We start from the raw sequence: 22,339 nt of genomic DNA, 5'->3' as shown, positions 1-22,339 counted from the left end.
TTCCACTCGAAGGCTTCAACCTAAAAAAGCAATCAGCGACCAAGGTGCAACAATGGAGTTTGACACAACAGATGTTAATATGAGAAATCAGAAATCCTTTGAAGGGGAGTTGAACGTGATATCAGAGACTAAATTGAATACCAGTAACAATACTGGCAATATGGACTTGACGTTAATAGGAAGTGACAGCCAGTCACATGATAATAATACGTCTCACAATGAACCAATGGACACCTCTGTAGAGATGGAGCCACTTGACAGCACAAATGATGATGTTGAGAAGTCAATGATAAGTGGAGTAAGAGATATTGAAGAAACCAGAGATGGCAAAACTGATAATATAAATATGGACTCAACTTTCAGAAACCTACTTGGTGAAGATGAAGATGTGACAGAGACCACATTCAGAGTAAAGGAGGAGGTGGAAGGCATATTAGAGGTTATCGAGGAGACCAATGCATTGCAATCAGAAAAGACACCTTTGATAACTTTGTGTAGACCTAATGAGATAAAAGAATCATTTGCCAGCCAATACCACCAGGCTGTAGATGCTTCTGATCAGTTTGATATACATGTACAGGACGATACAGAGTCAATGAAAGTCCTTACTGGTGAAGTGGACGGTGCCTCCTATAGTGAGGATGTTGGAAATAATGCATTGCCTGATCAAGATTCAACTGTAATGGCAGCCACTTTCAAAAATGTCAGAGAACAATCAGAAGAAGAAAACTTGGAACATGTGAGGGATGCGAAGCAGAAGACTGATGTGGACACCACACCACCCACAGAAAATCAATTACAGTTTAATGTGGAATGCAAATATGACAACTCTGAGGAGCAGAGACAAAAACCTTGTGAAGCAGTGATGGACAGCAGCCACTCTCATGAAGAAGACTATGATAAAGACCTTGACATAGCTGGACATGTATCTGAGCAAAGCTGTGCATCTATATCAGATGCAGCTGATGCACATAGAGACCATCAAAGGATACTGGACCAACAAGATAAAAACCAAACTGATGACAATCCACAAATAAAATCCACAGGGAAAAGGAGAAAGATGGGTTCCACTCGAAGGCTTCAACCTAAAAAAGCAATCAGCGACCAAGGTGCAACAATGGAGTTTGACACAACAGATGTTAATATGAGAAATCAGAAATCCTTTGAAGGGGAGTTGAACGTGATATCCGAGACTAAATATAATACCAGTAACAATACTGGCAATATGGACTTGAAGTTAATAGGAAGTGACAGACAGTCACATGATAATAATACGTATCACAATGAACCAATGGACACCTCTGTAGAGGTGGAGCCACTTGACAGCACAAATGATGATGTTGAGAAGTCATTGATAAGTGGAGTAAGAGATATTGAAGAAACCAGAGATGGCAAAACTGATAATATAAATATGGACTCAACTTTCAGAAACCTACTTGGTGAAGATGAAGATGTGACAGAGACCATATTCACAGTAAAGAAGGAGGTGGAAGGCATATTAGAGGTTATCGAGGAGACCAATGCATTGCAATCAGAAAAGACACCTTTGATAACTTTGTGTAGACCTAATGAGATAAAAGAATCATTTGCCAGCCAATACCACCAGGCTGTAGATGCTTCTGATCAGTTTGATATACATGTACAGGACGATACAGAGTCAATGAAAGTCCTTACTGGTGAAGTGGACGGTGCCTCCTATAGTGAGGATGTTGGAAATAATGCATTGCCTGATCAAGATTCAACTGTAATGGCAGCCACTTTCAAAAATGTCAGAGAACAACCAGAAGAAGAAAACTTGGAACATGTGAGGGATGCGAAGCAGAAGACTGATGTGGACGCCACACCACCCACAGAAAATCAATTACAGTTTGATGTGGAATGCAAATATGACAACTCTGAGGAGCAGAGACAAAAACCTTGTGAAGCAGTGATGGACAGCAGCCACGTATCTGATACTAACTCTCATGAAGAAGACTATGATAAAGACCTTGACATAGCTGGACATGTATCTGAGCAAAGCTGTGCATCTATATCAGATGCAGCTGATGCACATAGAGACCATCAAGGGATACTGGACCAACAAGATAAAAACCAAACTGATGACAATCCACAAATAAAATCCACAGGGAAAAGGAGAAAGATGGGTTCCACTCGAAGGCTTCAACCTAAAAAAGCAATCAGCGACCAAGGTGCAACAATGGAGTTTGACACAACAGATGTTAATATGAGAAATATAAATATGGACTCAACTTTCAGAAACCTACTTGGTGAAGATGAAGATGTGACAGAGACCACATTCACAGTAAAGAAGGAGGTGGAAGGCATATTAGAGGTTATCGAGGAGACCAATGCATTGCAATCAGAAAAGACACCTTTGATAACTTTGTGTAGACCTAATGAGATAAAAGAATCATTTGCCAGCCAATACCACCAGGCTGTAGATGCTTCTGACCAGTTTGATATACATGTACAGGACAATACAGAGTCAATGAAAGTCCTTACTGGTGAAGTGGACGGTGCCTCCTATAGTGAGGATGTTGGAAATAATGCATTGCCTGATCAAGATTCAACTGTAATGGCATCCACTTTAAAAAATGTCAGAGAACAACCAGAAGAAGAAAACTTGGAACATGTGAGGGATGAGAAGCAGATTGATGTGGACATTGCAGAGGTAGCAAAGAATGTGGGAGATGCCATCATGGTGGAAGCCAGACCACCCACAGAAAATCAATTACAGTTTGATGTGGAATGCAAATATGACAAATCTGAGGAGAAGAGACAGAAACCTTGTGAAGCAGTGATGGACAGCAGCCACTTATCTGATACTAACTCCCATGAATTGGACTATGATAAAGATTCCCCATCTGATACAGTTGAACATGTATCTGAGTGTAGTCTGCCATCCAAGTCAGGTACATCTGATACACACAGAGACCATCAGGGGATACTGGACCAACAAGAGAAAACCCAAAATGATGAAAATCAACAAATAATATCCACAGGGAAAAGGAGAAAGATGGGTTCCAGTAGAAGGCTTCAACCTAAAAAAGCAATCAGCGACCAAGGTGCAACAATGGAGTTTGACACAACAGATGTTAATATGAGAAATATAAATATGGACTCAACTTTCAGAAACCTACTTGGTGAAGATGAAGATGTGACAGAGACCACATTCACAGTAAAGAAGGAGGTGGAAGGCATAATAGAGGTTATCGAGGAGACCAATGCATTGCAATCAGAAAAGACACCTTTGATAACTTTGTGTAGAGCTAATGAGATAAAAGAATCATTTGCCAGCCAATACCATCAGGGTGTAGATGCTTCTGACCAGTTTGATATACATGTACAGGACAATACAGAGTCAATGAAAGTCCTTACTGGTGCAGTGGACGGTGCCTCCTATAGTGAGGATGTTGGAAATAATGCATTGCCTGATCAAGATTCAACTGTAATGGCATCCACTTTAAAAAATGTCAGAGAACAACCAGAAGAAGAAAACTTGGAACATGTGAGGGATGAGAAGCAGATTGATGTGGACATTGCAGAGGTAGCAAAGAATGTGGGAGATGCCATCATGGTGGAAGCCAGACCACCCACAGAAAATCAATTACAGTTTGATGTGGAATGCAAATATGACAAATCTGAGGAGAAGAGACAGAAACCTTGTGAAGCAGTGATGGACAGCAGCCACTTATCTGATACTAACTCCCATGAATTGGACTATGATAAAGATTCCCCTCCTGATACAGCTGAACATGTATCTGAGTGTAGTTTGCCATCCAAGTCAGGTACATCTGATACACACAGAGACCATCAGGGGATACTGGACCAACAAGAGAAAACCCAAAATGATGAAAATCAACAAATAATATCCACAGGGAAAAGGAGAAAGATGGGTTCCAGTAGAAGGCTTCAACCTAAAAAAGCAATCAGCGACCAAGGTGCAACAATGGAGTTTGACACAATTGTTAATATGAGAAACCAGAAATCCTTTGAAGGGGAGTTGAATGTGATCATTGAACCGATATATAATATCAGTAACACTACTGGCAATAATATGGACGTGACTTTAATAGGAAGTGACAGCCAGTCACATGATATTAATACGTCTTACAATAAACCAGTGGACACCTCTGTAGAGGTGGAGCCACTTGACAACACAAATGAATATGTTGAGAAGTCATCAATAAACAGAGTAAAAAATAGTGAAGAAATGAAAGATGACACTCTCAGAAACCTATTGGGAGAACAAGATGAAGATGTCACAGAGACTACAGTAAGAGTGAAGAGGGAAGTGGGGGAGAGATTAACTGTGATTGATGAGGCCGATGTATCACAATCAGAAAATACATATTTGATGAATTTGTGTAGACCTAATGATGAGATCAAAGAATCAGATACAGAGGACTTGAGTGACACACGTAGGAGGAGGAAGATGGGCTCTTCTCGCAGAAACACAAGATTTGCACACAAAAAAGAAAAACCATTAGAAGTAGAGCAAAAGGTTACAAGAGCTGAGCTATCTGTCCAGAAGGATGTCAACAGAGCATCTCAGGGTAGAGATGAGAATGCACTTGCTGACCCTGAAAAACAAAAACAATTGCAGATTGATGTGGAATGTAAATATGAGGAGTCTGAGGAGCAGAGAGAGAAATCTTGTAAAGCAGTGGACAGCAGCAACTTATCTGATACTCATTTTATATCCATTCAACCGGAACCAGCACATTTGGGAAGTGAAGAAAATCCTGTCAGTGATGGTGAACTAATAGGTAGAGAGCATCAATTAAGTCCAAGTTATATGCCTTCAAATTCCTCCTCTTCATTAAATGCATCAACATTTGAAAGAAAGAGAAGAAAAATGGGCTCTAACCGCAAGTCACCAGGACAACAGGGACGAGACAAAATGACAAATCTTGCAGGAGATGTGAAAAATTTGCAAAGGGCAGACGAGGTAAGAAGCAAAGATTGACATATTTTTGTTGTATGTGTTATTTCCTTGAAAATAAATGTTTCATAGTTTTAGAAATATAGTGCTTTCAAATTTGAGACATTTATAATGGGGCTCAATGGAACCTTTTACTTTGAAATGTTTTGTAGTTTCTGAGTTATTTAACTTAAACGCCCAATGCATTCTCTATGGCAATAGCACAAACTTTGGCATGCTACTAGTCCTACATACTTACACCTAGCAACCCCATTCTAGCCTATTTAGATTCATCTTACGGTGGACATGTTTGCCTGAAAAGGAATCTTTGAAATGTTTCATAGTTTTAGAAATATAGTGCTTTCGTTTATTGTATTACTACACATTATGATACGGTTGATGATGCTGCGTTTGGTCGTGTAAATAATGTAAACTATTTTCACATTTTAATTAGATTTTTCCTTTTATTTTCTCCTTTATTTTTATTTTTTTTTGTTTATCTTATCTATCTTAATTGTCTATCCATGAATACGTACTCTGCTGTTGTTGCTTGTGTTTGTATTGTAGGTCTTATGTTTTATGTGTTTGTAAAAAATCAAAATAAAGTACTGATCATAAGAAATATAGTGCTTTCAAATTTGAGAAATGTACAATGGGGCTCAATGGCAGACATACAATAGTGTACCAATGGCAGACGTACAATAGTGTACCAGTAATGGCTGCACAAACACATATTTATGTACAATGTACATTTATATACACTTGCTTGTCCACTGTGTGTGTGTGCGTGCGTGCGTGCGTGCGTGCGTGCGTGCGTGCGTGCATGTGTTCACACCACAAATGGGAACTTGCAGACCCAACTACCAATTTCCCACACATGAAAGAAGAACTTAATAATAAGATATCAGTCTTTGATCTATATATATTTCTTCTTCTTCTTCTTCTTCTTCTTCTTCTTCTTCTTCTTCTTCTTCTTCTTCGACTTTGTTAGATGCTTGGGGTCTGTTGCCATAATAAACTGAAAATATTCTCGAGCTATATACAATACTTGCTCTGTTGATTAAAATGTGATATTCCAAAATATTATTCTCATTGACTGACATTGCAAAGTATGTGGTCTCAAAGTCACTATTTTAGTATACAAACGAATGCTATTATGCTAACCAGAAGTATACCGTTTTATGTAAAATAAATGGGGTTTGTAATGTTATAAATTGTCAGAATCCACTTTGTTTGCATTGGTTTCTGACTGTGCTGCAAGGGTGTCTTTGAGACCTGTTTCACTGTGCAATTATACTATTATATAAAAGTCAGTGGGGAGAATATTTTGGATGATCAATGTCTGATCAATGGAGCAACTATATTGATATCTAAACAATATTTGGAGCCAAACCTCTACCAAAGTGTAATTCTGTCAGCCCATTTGGGATCTTTTATTGAAAAGCATGCATAGCAGTCATAAATATTCTTGAACTAGTCTTAATACCGTCAGTCGTTTAATACCCTGTTCTAAGGAAGAACCTTTTCCCTTTTCAGGTTCTCAGTTCATGTGATGAAAATGTGGAGAGATCCTCATCCGACACTAACAGAGGACACTCTAGGTATGGAGCATTCCTTTGGTATGTCAGGATTATATATGCGAATTGTTGTCCTCCCCCAGTCCAACATTTAAAAATCTGAGATGCACTTTTAAAAGTTTTGTTTTGCTTAAACAATTGCATGGTATGGGACAGACCAAGTCACAGTGGGAAATACAGAAGGTGTGTAAGCCATAAGGGCTGCATTAAAATGCTTGAGCATCAAAGTCAGGGTCAGTTTAGGTGACACTATCTGGCTCCTACTTGTGGTGATAATTTGCCACTCCACGTGGTTATTGAAAATGACATTATGTAGAATCATATTTTAAATTGGATGGCATAATGAATCTTAATGATGATATACTGAATATGACAAGCCATATGTTAACTTTAGATGCAAGTTCATTCAACTAGATATTTAAAGACATATTATTATTTGCAAAATCTAAGATGAAACTATGAGAAAAAAAGTGCAAGTGCAAAACAAAACTTCAAAAAAAAAAAGCTTGAGAGGAGTGATTCATTGCAAGATGTCACTTTTGTACCATTCTTTGTATATGAGTGATTTATTTTCTCTGCATGAGGATGCTTACGCACACCAAAGCCCTTGTAGTTGTGCCGGTCAACGGGAGAGTAAACTGAATAGGATCTTGCAGGAACAAGAAGCACACGCTGATAGCCAAAGTGGAAGATATTTTATTTAGGGCAGGGAAACCAACGTTTTGGCCGTTAAGCCTTTTCCGGGAATACAGAGCACACTTAAATATCAGATGGAAGTAAAAGAAAACAGGTTCTAAATACGACCTGTCCCTGTGTTGTGAGCAGTCGGGATCAAGGTCAAGAGGTGGTGTCTCACTGACAGCAAGGAGGAGTTATACCTCAAGAATAACTATAATGCAAATCAGAGGCTCTGGACTGTTATTTCCTTGTCAGAAAGACGACTAAAATTATTATATCTGAAAGTGTAGCAGATACATTTATGAAATGAACCATACAAAAGAGAACTTTACAAGAAAACAACACAATACAATACAATACAATATAAAATATACATTAAATACATTCGATACAATCAAAGATAGAAATTAAGTACATGTCCTGAAAATAGACCTGAATCCTAGTATTGGAAAATTAGTGTGAAGTAGGTATGCCACCTGCAGGTCAGAAGGGGGGAAAGGGGGTAACAAGGTTAAAAAATATATGTTTACTAAAATAGTAAAAACAAATATGTATAAATAATTTTCATGGTAGCCTATAGTTTTACATATCATGTCTTTCACAGTCAAGAGGCATCTGATCAAGCGACTGATCTTCAACACCAACGCCCAGAGGAATTGCAGGTTCATGACAAAGAAAAGGGACATTACATAGGTAAACATAGACATTAAATACTGAGTGACTACAATGACAATGTAACCTGTGAAAAATAAATGCTGAGAGGAAGAAAATACATCTTTGATGGAAATAGCTGATCTATAAGCTAAACTCCTCACATTATGAGCTTGTAGATCGACTATTTTCGGTTACCAAGTAAGCTATACAGGCATTGTGCTCACAGTATGTGCTTCCCATTTTGCAGGTAATTCAAAAGAACCAAGATATGATGTGGCGATAGTTGGAAATAGCTATGTGGGTAAAACCTCCTTCATAAAAAGGATACAAAATGGGAGATTTTCTCCAGATTTTTGTGCCACTATTGGTAAGTCTCAACTCCTCTGATCATTTCACAGACATGCCATTAAGAAATAATCAGCTCTTTTTATGCAATTATGTTGTCCCTTTGTCTTTTTTGTTTTTGTAGGCATTGATTCATGCAAGCAGTCTGTGACAGTGCATGGGAAAACAGTGGTGCTAGAGCTCTGGGATACTGCAGGTCAAGAAAGGTAGGCCTAAAAGGTTGTATTTTAAGTTAATTGTATATACATTATTCTTATGATCATCCAAAGGTCAGTTAATATTTGTAAGGTTTCAATCTATTATTTTTAAACGATAAAACTTGCAGCTGCTTAATTTGCAATGAACATATGCTGACACAGGACAATCCAGTTTGATTAATACTTGATTTATACTCACATTACCTTGTCATCATGTAATTAGCCTAGCCTACTTTGTGGACTTAGTTGGGCTATTTGGTTGTTTTTATTATGAGCATGGTCCGGTAATGTTTATTTACTTGCCAGAATCTGCCATTGACCCCCATTCTGAATTTCTCAAATTTAAAAGCACTATATTTCTAAAACTATTAAACTTTTCAGAGATTCCTTTTCAGGCAAACATGTCCACCATAAGATGAACCTAAGTAGGCCTAGGCTAGAATGGGGTTGGTAGGTTTAAGTATGTAGGACTATTAGCATGCCAAAGTTTGTGCTATTGTCATAGAGAATACATTGGGCGTTTAAGTTAAATAACTCAGAAACTACAAAACATTTCAAAGCAAAAAGTTCCAGCATGTGTCTCCACAGTAAGCTGAATAATAAAAAATTATAATTAATTAATAATAATTATAATAATTAATCAAAAATTCAGAACCATGTGTGCGCCACCTGTGTTTGCCTATATGGGTTTGAACTTGGATCTGATTGGGCCTTAAGTGGGTACCAGCTGGGCGAATTATATGTGACCCATGTAGGCCACACTTGTGTCCGCCCTCATTGTCTTCCGTCCTGTTTCTGTTGTCACCTGCTGTCGATTGTTCATTCCTACGGATAGGATGCAGTGCGCCACATTGGCGGTGTTTCCAGTTTTCTGTAGTAGTTTCTTCAAGTGTTCAAATTTTATGACTGGATAGCACTCGATCTGTAGGGTAAGGGCCGATTCATACTCCTATTTTACCGCTGTTTCGGCGCTGTAGTACCGAAATGATTTCGGCTCGTCAGAAATTTTCAGTAGCACCGAAGAGCCGACTTTAGGACGGTACCCGCCCCCCCGAACCTCAAATGACGTCACATTGTAGGCTCTACAGCGCCGAACCGACTTTTATTCGGCTCTAAAATAGGAGTATGAATCGGCCCTAAGTCAAATGTTATCCGTAGTATACCTAGTAGAAGTGTGCTGGTTCAAACCCGGGTTCAAATCACAGACAGTGGATAATTGATATCCATAGATCACTGACACTGTCCATATCCATATCCTAGTAGAAGTATGCCGGCCACATACTCCTAGTAGGATGCTGAGTAGGTAGGAGTGTGTGCAGTTAAGAGCCCTGGTGGATAAATCAGATAATATCCATAGAATACTTAGTGGGATGACAGGAGGAGAGTAGGCGAGGGGGGTCAGGCAGGAGGAGAGTAGGTGAGGGGACCCCAGGCAGGAGGAGAGTAGGCGACGGGGGGTCAGGCAGGAGGAGAGTAGGCGAGGTGGCCCCAGGCAGGAGGAGAATAGGCGACGGGGGGTCAGGCAGGAGGAGAGTAGGCGAGGGGACCCCAGGCAGGAGGAGAGTAGGCGAGGAGGGGTCAGGCAGGAGGAGAGTAGGCGAGGGGGCCCCAGGCAGGAGGAGAGTAGGCGAGGGGGCCCCAGGCAGGAGGAGAGTAGGCGAGGGGGGGTCAGGCAGGAGGAGAGTAGGCGAGGGGGCCCCAGGCAGGAGGAGAGTAGGCGAGGGGGCCCCAGGCAGGAGGAGAGTAGGCGAGAGGGCCCCAGGCAGAAGGAGAGTAAAAAATCACTTTCACCTAGAAACTCCATTCACGCTTTTTATTATTCAGCTTACTGTGGAGACACATGCTGGAACTTTTTACTTTGAAATGTTTTGTAGTTTCTGAGTTATTTAACTTAAACGCCCAATGCATTCTCTATGGCAATAGCACAAACTTTGGCATGCTACTAGTCCTACATATACTTCAACCTACCAACCCCATTCTAGCCTACTTAGGTTCATCTTACGGTGGACATGTTTGCCTGAAAAGGAATCTTTGAAAGGTGTCATAGTTTTAGAAATATTGTGCTTTCAAATTTGAGACTTTTAACATGGGGCTCAATGGCAGATTTTGGCACGTCAAAAAATCACTTTCACCTAGAAACTCCATTCACACTTTTTATTATTCAGCTTACTGTGGAGACACATGCTGGAACTTTTTACTTTGAAATGTTTTGTAGTTTCTGAGTTATTTAACTTAAACAACCAATGCATTCTCTATGGCAATAGCACAAACTTTGGCATGCTACTAGTCCTACATACTTAAACCTACCAACCCCATTCTAGCCTACTTAGGTTCATCTTACGGTGGACATGTTTGCCTGAAAAGGGATCTTTGAAAGGTGTCATAGTTTTAGAAATATAGTGCTTTCAAATTTGAGACTTTTAACATGGGGCTCAATGGCAGATTTTGGCACGTCAAAAAATCACTTTCACCTAGAAACGCCATTCACACTTTTTATTATTCAGCTTACTGTGGAGACACATGCTGGAACTTTTTACTTTGAAATGTTTTGTAGTTTCTGAGTTATTTAACTTAAACGCCCAATGCATTCTCTATGGCAATAGCACAAACTTTGGCATGCTACTAGTCCTACATACTTAAACCTACCAACCCCATTCTAGCCTACTTAGGTTCATCTTACGGTGGACGCATGTTTGCCTGAAAAGGAATCTTTGAAAGGTGTCATAGTTTTAGAAATATAGTGCTTTCAAATTTGAGACTTTTAACATGGGGCTCAATGGCAGATTTTGGCACGTCAAAAAATCACTTTCACCTAGAAACTCCATTCACACTTTTTATTATTCAGCTTACTGTGGAGACACATGCTGGAACTTTTTACTTTGAAATGTTTTGTAGTTTCTGAGTTATTTAAAATAAACGCCCAATGCATTCTCTATGGCAATAGCACAAACTTTGGCATGCTACTAGTCCTACATACTTAAACCTACCAACCCCATTCTAGCCTACTTAGGTTCATCTTACGGTGGACATGTTTGCCTGAAAAGGAATCTTTGAAAGGTGTCATAGTTTTAGAAATATAGTGCTTTCAAATTTGAGACTTTTAACATGGGGCTCAATGGCAGATTTTGGCACGTCAAAAAATCACTTTCACCTAGAAACTCCATTCACACTTTTTATTATTCAGCTTATTGTGGAGACACATGCTGGAACCTTTTACTTTGAAATGTTTTGTAGTTTCTGAGTTATTTAACTTAAACGCCCAATGCATTCTCTATGGCAATAGCACAAACTTTGGCATGCTACTAGTCCTACATACTTAAACCTACCAACCCTATTCTAGCCTACTTAGGTTCATCTTACGGTGGACATGTTTGCCTGAAAAGGAATCTTTGAAAGGTGTCATAGTTTTAGAAATATAGTGCTTTCAAATTTGAGACTTTTAACATGGGGCTCAATGGCAGATTTTGGCACGTCAAAAAATCACTTTCACCTAGAAACTCCATTCACACTTTTTATTATTCAGCTTACTGTGGAGACACATGCTGGAACTTTTTACTTTGAAATGTTTTGTAGTTTCTGAGTTATTTAACTTAAACGCCCAATGCATTCTCTATGGCAATAGCACAAACTTTGGCATGCTACTAGTCCTACATACTTAAACCTACCAACCCCATTCTAGCCTACTTAGGTTCATCTTACGGTGGACATGTTTGCCTGAAAAGGAATCTTTGAAAGGTGTCATAGTTTTAGAAATATAGTGCTTTCAAATTTGAGACTTTTAACATGGGGCTCAATGGCAGATTTTGGCACGTCAAAAAATCACTTTCACCTAGAAACTCCATTCACACTTTTTATTATTCAGCTTATTGTGGAGACACATGCTGGAACTTTTTACTTTGAAATGTTTTGTAGTTTCTGAGTTATTTAACTTAAACGCCCAATGCATTCTCTATGGCAATAGCACAAACTTTGGCATGCTACTAGTCCTACATACTTAAACCTACCAACCCCATTCTAGCCTACTTAGGTTCATCTTACGGTGGACATGTTTGCCTGAAAAGGAATCTTTGAAAGGTGTCATAGTTTTAGAAATATAGTGCTTTCAAATTTGAGACTTTTAACATGGGGCTCAATGGCAGATTTTGGCACGTCAAAAAATCACTTTCACCTAGAAACTCCATTCACACTTTTTATTATTCAGCTTACTGTGGAGACACATGCTGGAACTTTTTACTTTGAAATGTTTTGTAGTTTCTGAGTTATTTAACTTAAACGCCCAATGCATTCTCTATGGCAATAGCACAAACTTTGGCATGCTACTAGTCCTACATACTTAAACCTACCAACCCTATTCTAGCCTACTTAGGTTCATCTTACGGTGGACATGTTTGCCTGAAAAGGAATCTTTGAAAGGTGTCATAGTTTTAGAAATATAGTGCTTTCAAATTTGAGACTTTTAACATGGGGCTCAATGGCAGATTTTGGCACGTCAAAAAATCACTTTCACCTAGAAACTCCATTCACACTTTTTATTATTCAGCTTACTGTGGAGACACATGCTGGAACTTTTTACTTTGAAATGTTTTGTAGTTTCTGAGTTATTTAAAATAAACACCCAATGCATTCTCTATGGCAATAGCACAAACTTTGGCATGCTACTAGTCCTACATACTTAAACCTACCAACCCCATTCTAGCCTACTTAGGTTCATCTTACGGTGGACATGTTTGCCTGAAAAGGAATCTTTGAAAGGTGTCATAGTTTTAGAAATATAGTGCTTTCAAATTTGAGACTTTTAACATGGGGCTCAATGGCAGATTTTGGCACGTCAAAAAATCACTTTCACCTAGAAACTCCATTCACACTTTGTATTATTCAGCTTACTGTGGAGACACATGTTGGAACATTTTACTTTGAAATGTTTTGTAGTTTCTGAGTTATTTAACTTAAACGCCCAATGCATTCTCTATGGCAATAGCACAAACTTTGGCATGCTACTAGTCCTACATACTTAAACCTACCAACCCCATTCTAGCCTACTTAGGTTCATCTTACGGTGGACATGTTTGCCTGAAAAGGAATCTTTGAAAGGTGTCATAGTTTTAGAAATATAGTGCTTTCAAATTTGAGACTTTTAACATGGGGCTCAATGGCAGATTTTGGCACGTCAAAAAATCACTTTCACCTAGAAACTCCATTCACACTTTTTATTATTCAGCTTACTGTGGAGACACATGCTGGAACTTTTTACTTTGAAATGTTTTGTAGTTTCTGAGTTATTTAACTTAAACGCCCAATGCATTCTCTATGGCAATAGCACAAACTTTGGCATGCTACTAGTCCTACATACTTAAACCTACCAACCCTATTCTAGCCTACTTAGGTTCATCTTACGGTGGACATGTTTGCCTGAAAAGGAATCTTTGAAAGGTGTCATAGTTTTAGAAATATAGTGCTTTCAAATTTGAGACTTTTAACATGGGGCTCAATGGCAGATTTTGGCACGTCAAAAAATCACTTTCACCTAGAAACTCCATTCACACTTTTTATTATTCAGCTTATTGTGGAGACACATGCTGGAACTTTTTACTTTGAAATGTTTTGTAGTTTCTGAGTTATTTAACTTAAACGCCCAATGCATTCTCTATGGCAATAGCACAAACTTTGGCATGCTACTAGTCCTACATACTTAAACCTACCAACCCCATTCTAGCCTACTTAGGTTCATCTTACGGTGGACATGTTTGCCTGAAAAGGAATCTTTGAAAGGTGTCATAGTTTTAGAAATATTGTGCTTTCAAATTTGAGACTTTTAACATGGGGCTCAATGGCAGATTTTGGCACGTCAAAAAATCACTTTCACCTAGAAACTCCATTCACACTTTGTATTATTCAGCTTACTGTGGAGACACATGTTGGAACTTTTTACTTTGAAATGTTTTGTAGTTTCTGAGTTATTTAACTTAAACGCCCAATGCATTCTCTATGGCAATAGCACAAACTTTGGCATGCTACTAGTCCTACATACTTAAACCTACCAACCCTATTCTAGCCTACTTAGGTTCATCTTACGGTGGACATGTTTGCCTGAAAAGGAATCTTTGAAAGGTGTCATAGTTTTAGAAATATAGTGCTTTCAAATTTGAGACTTTTAACATGGGGCTCAATGGCAGATTTTGGCACGTCAAAAAATCACTTTCACCTAGAAACTCCATTCACACTTTTTATTATTCAGCTTACTGTGGAGACACATGCTGGAACTTTTTACTTTGAAATGTTTTGTAGTTTCTGAGTTATTTAAAATAAACGCCCAATGCATTCTCTATGGCAATAGCACAAACTTTGGCATGCTACTAGTCCTACATACTTAAACCTACCAACCCCATTCTAGCCTACTTAGGTTCATCTTACGGTGGACATGTTTGCCTGAAAAGGAATCTTTGAAAGGTGTCATAGTTTTAGAAATATAGTGCTTTCAAATTTGAGACTTTTAACATGGGGCTCAATGGCAGATTTTGGCACGTCAAAAAATCACTTTCACCTAGAAACTCCATTCACACTTTTTATTATTCAGCTTATTGTGGAGACACATGCTGGAACTTTTTACTTTGAAATGTTTTGTAGTTTCTGAGTTATTTAACTTAAATGCCCAATGCATTCTCTATGGCAATAGCACAAACTTTGGCATGCTACTAGTCCTACATACTTAAACCTACCAACCCCATTCTAGCCTACTTAGGTTCATCTTACGGTGGACATGTTTGCCTGAAAAGGAATCTTTGAAAGGTGTCATAGTTTTAGAAATATAGTGCTTTCAAATTTGAGACTTTTAACATGGGGCTCAATGGCAGATTTTGGCACGTCAAAAAATCACTTTCACCTAGAAACTCCATTCACACTTTTTATTATTCAGCTTACTGTGGAGACACATGCTGGAACTTTTTACTTTGAAATGTTTTGTAGTTTCTGAGTTATTTAACTTAAACGCCCAATGCATTCTCTATGGCAATAGCACAAACTTTGGCATGCTACTAGTCCTACATACTTAAACCTACCAACCCTATTCTAGCCTACTTAGGTTCATCTTACGGTGGACATGTTTGCCTGAAAAGGAATCTTTGAAAGGTGTCATAGTTTTAGAAATATAGTGCTTTCAAATTTGAGACTTTTAACATGGGGCTCAATGGCAGATTTTGGCACGTCAAAAAATCACTTTCACCTAGAAACTCCATTCACACTTTTTATTATTCAGCTTACTGTGGAGACACATGCTGGAACTTTTTACTTTGAAATGTTTTGTAGTTTCTGAGTTATTTAAAATAAACACCCAATGCATTCTCTATGGCAATAGCACAAACTTTGGCATGCTACTAGTCCTACATACTTAAACCTACCAACCCCATTCTAGCCTACTTAGGTTCATCTTACGGTGGACATGTTTGCCTGAAAAGGAATCTTTGAAAGGTGTCATAGTTTTAGAAATATAGTGCTTTCAAATTTGAGACTTTTAACATGGGGCTCAATGGCAGATTTTGGCACGTCAAAAAATCACTTTCACCTAGAAACTCCATTCACACTTTGTATTATTCAGCTTACTGTGGAGACACATGTTGGAACATTTTACTTTGAAATGTTTTGTAGTTTCTGAGTTATTTAACTTAAACGCCCAATGCATTCTCTATGGCAATAGCACAAACTTTGGCATGCTACTAGTCCTACATACTTAAACCTACCAACCCCATTCTAGCCTACTTAGGTTCATCTTACGGTGGACATGTTTGCCTGAAAAGGAATCTTTGAAAGGTGTCATAGTTTTAGAAATATAGTGCTTTCAAATTTGAGACTTTTAACATGGGGCTCAATGGCAGATTTTGGCACGTCAAAAAATCACTTTCACCTAGAAACTCCATTCACACTTTTTATTATTCAGCTTACTGTGGAGACACATGCTGGAACTTTTTACTTTGAAATGTTTTGTAGTTTCTGAGTTATTTAACTTAAACGCCCAATGCATTCTCTATGGCAATAGCACAAACTTTGGCATGCTACTAGTCCTACATACTTAAACCTACCAACCCTATTCTAGCCTACTTAGGTTCATCTTACGGTGGACATGTTTGCCTGAAAAGGAATCTTTGAAAGGTGTCATAGTTTTAGAAATATAGTGCTTTCAAATTTGAGACTTTTAACATGGGGCTCAATGGCAGATTTTGGCACGTCAAAAAATCACTTTCACCTAGAAACTCCATTCACACTTTTTATTATTCAGCTTATTGTGGAGACACATGCTGGAACTTTTTACTTTGAAATGTTTTGTAGTTTCTGAGTTATTTAACTTAAACGCCCAATGCATTCTCTATGGCAATAGCACAAACTTTGGCATGCTACTAGTCCTACATACTTAAACCTACCAACCCCATTCTAGCCTACTTAGGTTCATCTTACGGTGGACATGTTTGCCTGAAAAGGAATCTTTGAAAGGTGTCATAGTTTTAGAAATATTGTGCTTTCAAATTTGAGACTTTTAACATGGGGCTCAATGGCAGATTTTGGCACGTCAAAAAATCACTTTCACCTAGAAACTCCATTCACACTTTGTATTATTCAGCTTACTGTGGAGACACATGTTGGAACTTTTTACTTTGAAATGTTTTGTAGTTTCTGAGTTATTTAACTTAAACGCCCAATGCATTCTCTATGGCAATAGCACAAACTTTGGCATGCTACTAGTCCTACATACTTAAACCTACCAACCCTATTCTAGCCTACTTAGGTTCATCTTACGGTGGACATGTTTGCCTGAAAAGGAATCTTTGAAAGGTGTCATAGTTTTAGAAATATAGTGCTTTCAAATTTGAGACTTTTAACATGGGGCTCAATGGCAGATTTTGGCACGTCAAAAAATCACTTTCACCTAGAAACTCCATTCACACTTTTTATTATTCAGCTTACTGTGGAGACACATGCTGGAACTTTTTACTTTGAAATGTTTTGTAGTTTCTGAGTTATTTAAAATAAACGCCCAATGCATTCTCTATGGCAATAGCACAAACTTTGGCATGCTACTAGTCCTACATACTTAAACCTACCAACCCCATTCTAGCCTACTTAGGTTCATCTTACGGTGGACATGTTTGCCTGAAAAGGAATCTTTGAAAGGTGTCATAGTTTTAGAAATATAGTGCTTTCAAATTTGAGACTTTTAACATGGGGCTCAATGGCAGATTTTGGCACGTCAAAAAATCACTTTCACCTAGAAACTCCATTCACACTTTTTATTATTCAGCTTATTGTGGAGACACATGCTGGAACTTTTTACTTTGAAATGTTTTGTAGTTTCTGAGTTATTTAACTTAAATGCCCAATGCATTCTCTATGGCAATAGCACAAACTTTGGCATGCTACTAGTCCTACATACTTAAACCTACCAACCCCATTCTAGCCTACTTAGGTTCATCTTACGGTGGACATGTTTGCCTGAAAAGGAATCTTTGAAAGGTGTCATAGTTTTAGAAATATAGTGCTTTCAAATTTGAGACTTTTAACATGGGGCTCAATGGCAGATTTTGGCACGTCAAAAAATCACTTTCACCTAGAAACTCCATTCACACTTTTTATTATTCAGCTTACTGTGGAGACACATGCTGGAACTTTTTACTTTGAAATGTTTTGTAGTTTCTGAGTTATTTAACTTAAACGCCCAATGCATTCTCTATGGCAATAGCACAAACTTTGGCATGCTACTAGTCCTACATACTTAAACCTACCAACCCTATTCTAGCCTACTTAGGTTCATCTTACGGTGGACATGTTTGCCTGAAAAGGAATCTTTGAAAGGTGTCATAGTTTTAGAAATATAGTGCTTTCAAATTTGAGACTTTTAACATGGGGCTCAATGGCAGATTTTGGCACGTCAAAAAATCACTTTCACCTAGAAACTCCATTCACACTTTTTATTATTCAGCTTACTGTGGAGACACATGCTGGAACTTTTTACTTTGAAATGTTTTGTAGTTTCTGAGTTATTTAAAATAAACGCCCAATGCATTCTCTATGGCAATAGCACAAACTTTGGCATGCTACTAGTCCTACATACTTAAACCTACCAACCCCATTCTAGCCTACTTAGGTTCATCTTACGGTGGACATGTTTGCCTGAAAAGGAATCTTTGAAAGGTGTCATAGTTTTAGAAATATAGTGCTTTCAAATTTGAGACTTTTAACATGGGGCTCAATGGCAGATTTTGGCACGTCAAAAAATCACTTTCACCTAGAAACTCCATTCACACTTTGTATTATTCAGCTTACTGTGGAGACACATGTTGGAACATTTTACTTTGAAATGTTTTGTAGTTTCTGAGTTATTTAACTTAAACGCCCAATGCATTCTCTATGGCAATAGCACAAACTTTGGCATGCTACTAGTCCTACATACTTAAACCTACCAACCCTATTCTAGCCTACTTAGGTTCATCTTACGGTGGACATGTTTGCCTGAAAAGGAATCTTTGAAAGGTGTCATAGTTTTAGAAATATAGTGCTTTCAAATTTGAGACTTTTAACATGGGGCTCAATGGCAGATTTTGGCACGTCAAAAAATCACTTTCACCTAGAAACTCCATTCACACTTTTTATTATTCAGCTTACTGTGGAGACACATGCTGGAACTTTTTACTTTGAAATGTTTTGTAGTTTCTGAGTTATTTAAAATAAACGCCCAATGCATTCTCTATGGCAATAGCACAAACTTTGGCATGCTACTAGTCCTACATACTTAAACCTACCAACCCCATTCTAGCCTACTTAGGTTCATCTTACGGTGGACATGTTTGCCTGAAAAGGAATCTTTGAAAGGTGTCATAGTTTTAGAAATATAGTGCTTTCAAATTTGAGACTTTTAACATGGGGCTCAATGGCAGATTTTGGCACGTCAAAAAATCACTTTCACCTAGAAACTCCATTCACACTTTGTATTATTCAGCTTACTGTGGAGACACATGTTGGAACATTTTACTTTGAAATGTTTTGTAGTTTCTGAGTTATTTAACTTAAACGCCCAATGCATTCTCTATGGCAATAGCACAAACTTTGGCATGCTACTAGTCCTACATACTTAAACCTACCAACCCTATTCTAGCCTACTTAGGTTCATCTTACGGTGGACATGTTTGCCTGAAAAGGAATCTTTGAAAGGTGTCATAGTTTTAGAAATATAGTGCTTTCAAATTTGAGACTTTTAACATGGGGCTCAATGGCAGATTTTGGCACGTCAAAAAATCACTTTCACCTAGAAACTCCATTCACACTTTTTATTATTCAGCTTACTGTGGAGACACATGCTGGAACTTTTTACTTTGAAATGTTTTGTAGTTTCTGAGTTATTTAAAATAAACGCCCAATGCATTCTCTATGGCAATAGCACAAACTTTGGCATGCTACTAGTCCTACATACTTAAACCTACCAACCCCATTCTAGCCTACTTAGGTTCATCTTACGGTGGACATGTTTGCCTGAAAAGGAATCTTTGAAAGGTGTCATAGTTTTAGAAATATAGTGCTTTCAAATTTGAGACTTTTAACATGGGGCTCAATGGCAGATTTTGGCACGTCAAAAAATCACTTTCACCTAGAAACTCCATTCACGTATGTTACAAAACCTGTTTACACACATACTTGACCTGCCGAAAAAGAACATGTGACTTCTGATTTGAGAGGACCTTCCCATGACCTGGTGTATAAACCATTATTTTTGCCTCTTAAACAATGGTTGTTTGTCGAACACTTTAAAAGTAAGGGTGATTCATATGGAAAAGCATCCTCTGGACTGACACGATTCAGTCCTCCATGCCAGCCATCATAATATGTGCTCTCAGTTTAGACAGCAACAACAGATCCATTTGAGCACTGTCATGCGTAAATACCATGTCTATACTTTCATTGTTGATCGTCCTCCAAAGGTTTCGCAGCATTACAAGACAGATGTTCCATAAGGCCCAAGCATTCCTGCTGATGTATGACATCACCTCCTCCCAGAGCTTTTGTGATGTCGCCTACTGGATTAGCTGTATTCAGGTATGCATTTCATTACATCATGGAATCTGAGTTCCTAGAAGTTTTCACCAGCTGTGCCATTAAGAAAACAGATCCCACCAATGTCCCAAGAAATACATTTGTTATCGACTGTGCAAATTAAGAGTATCCCAGATGTCAATTATCACTTAATCACTATATTCTTTCCAGCATTAAAACCATTCAGAGCTTGCTTAAAAGATACACTCAAAATAATGGAATTAATTTAAATTTATAAACTCTAATATCAATAGTGAAAACAACTGATGAACGATGATCTGGGGCATTTAATAATTTCTTCTAAGAAATGTGGTAACAGTTCCTATGCGGCCCATGTTTATAATGTCTCATAAACTAATGTATTATAATCTGCTTAGAACACTATAGTTATATTAATTATAATGAAATACTCATGCTTTATAACAATAAGTATAAATGCATCATAATCTGCTTATAATTATAACATATTTACAGTTATAAGAACTCATAAACTCACTTCTGAATGCAATTATACCACATTATAAAGTATTATTTGATAACTAAGTAAAGTGAGAACATTGCATTAAAATTATGCAAGTTTCTTCCCCTTCGGGAATGTCATTACTAGCACCCAATGACCATTTATAGTGATCTATATTTATGAATAATTTTGCATTAAGAGTTTGGGAACTACTGATTTATAAGGCATTCGTGGAATCGGCCTCAGGTCTTAATGGGTTAAGTGGTTCACCCGAAATGCACACTGAGCGATTCATGTTTTGTAGGAGGGGGCAACAGAGGATGTGGTCACCATGCTTCTTGGGAACAAGATTGACTGTGCCAAACGAGAGGTTCAATCTCATGAAGGGAAGGCCCTTGCTCAGGTACAATATGAATATATATATACATTTTATTATGCTGAATGATAAACCAGAAATCGATGTCATGTTATGATTTTCAACCCATTCCTCTCACAGGAATACAACATTGAATTCATGGAATGTAGTGCTGCAACCGGTGAAAATGTGACTCAGTCTATGGAAACCATAGCAAGGTATTCTGTCCAGTCTTGTCATACCTTGTCCTATTGTGCATTACTTGTAATTACTCAACTAATTTGTGTTTTTTTTGCCAGTATGTTGAGTAAAAAACTTGCCACCAAAGAGGAAGGCATGTTGTTGCGCAAAGAGCCTCCACAGAAGAAATCATCAGGCTGCTGCTGACCATGTTCATCTCAAAATTGACTTTTATGGTTGGACCTTGTATGGATCAAGAATATACTTAAAATCGTGTATATAACTACTGTAAATTAAATTTAACATGTCATATTGGTTGTCATATCGTCTGCTACTTGCTAGTAGATGACCAATTGAAACCTATGGAAGTCCATGACTCCTGTGGTCATTGTTTTGCAATTTAAGGTGGCCTCAAGAGCAGACATGCCATCGATATATTGTACCGGGTGGTCAAATTAATCTTGATAATTAAATTGGAAACCCCTGGAGTTTTGATTCATCAAATATTGGTGTAACACTGATACTGTCACAGAAATAAAATATAAGTTCAACAATGTTATGTTTTTTTTTAATGTGACAATTCTTTTTTTTTTTTTTAAGATATTTTTTTTGCGGCTTACGCCTTTTATTGATTTTTGAAGGGACAGACAGTAGGCTGACAGGAAACGGGAGAGAGATGGGGGGATGACATGCAGTAAAGGCCGTGTCGGGTCCGGGAGTCGAACCCGCGGCACACTGCGACTGGATTACCAGTCCGGTGCCCAGACCGTTACGCTACGGCCTGGGCCGACAATTCTAAGTGATGCATTATTGTACTACGAAGTCTCATGACTTTCCAATCATTTTGCAGAAGTGATAATTATTGCATGATTTTAGGCATACGTTCTGTACATTGGGCAC

General features: G+C 38.1%; 1 protein-coding gene across 1 annotated transcript; it reads left to right on the top strand.

Moving 5' to 3' along the window:
• Nucleotides 1–3,324: 3,324 nt before the first annotated feature.
• Nucleotides 3,325–21,654, top strand: rab44 (RAB44, member RAS oncogene family). The gene is made up of 10 exons (XM_083771779.1): nt 3,325–4,744; nt 4,829–4,951; nt 6,461–6,543; nt 7,784–7,872; nt 8,081–8,200; nt 8,303–8,384; nt 20,333–20,447; nt 21,209–21,307; nt 21,401–21,477; nt 21,559–21,654. The coding sequence occupies exons 1-10, from the start codon at nt 3,365–3,367 to the stop codon at nt 21,644–21,646; spliced, it is 2,256 nt and encodes a 751-aa protein (XP_083627905.1). The 5' UTR covers nt 3,325–3,364; the 3' UTR covers nt 21,647–21,654.
• Nucleotides 21,655–22,339: the final 685 nt, after the last annotated feature.

This window comes from Protomyctophum parallelum (assembly GCF_964188405.1).
Source record: "Protomyctophum parallelum genome assembly, chromosome: 8".
Taxonomy (NCBI): Eukaryota; Metazoa; Chordata; class Actinopteri; order Myctophiformes; family Myctophidae; genus Protomyctophum; species Protomyctophum parallelum.
This window is presented reverse-complemented; position numbering and strand designations above follow the sequence as displayed.

What these genes read in the sequence shown, in the direction of transcription:
- rab44 (XM_083771779.1), top strand. Translation starts at nt 3,365, where the DNA reads ATGAAAGTCCTTACTGGTGCAGTGGACGGTGCCTCCTATAGTGAGGAT. An exon ending in GATACTGCAGGTCAAGAAAG is followed by an intron (nt 8,385 to 20,332) that starts GTAGGCCTAAAA and finishes CGTCCTCCAAAG; the next exon opens with GTTTCGCAGCATTACAAGAC. An exon ending in TCTATGGAAACCATAGCAAG is followed by an intron (nt 21,478 to 21,558) that starts GTATTCTGTCCA and finishes TTTTTTTGCCAG; the next exon opens with TATGTTGAGTAAAAAACTTG.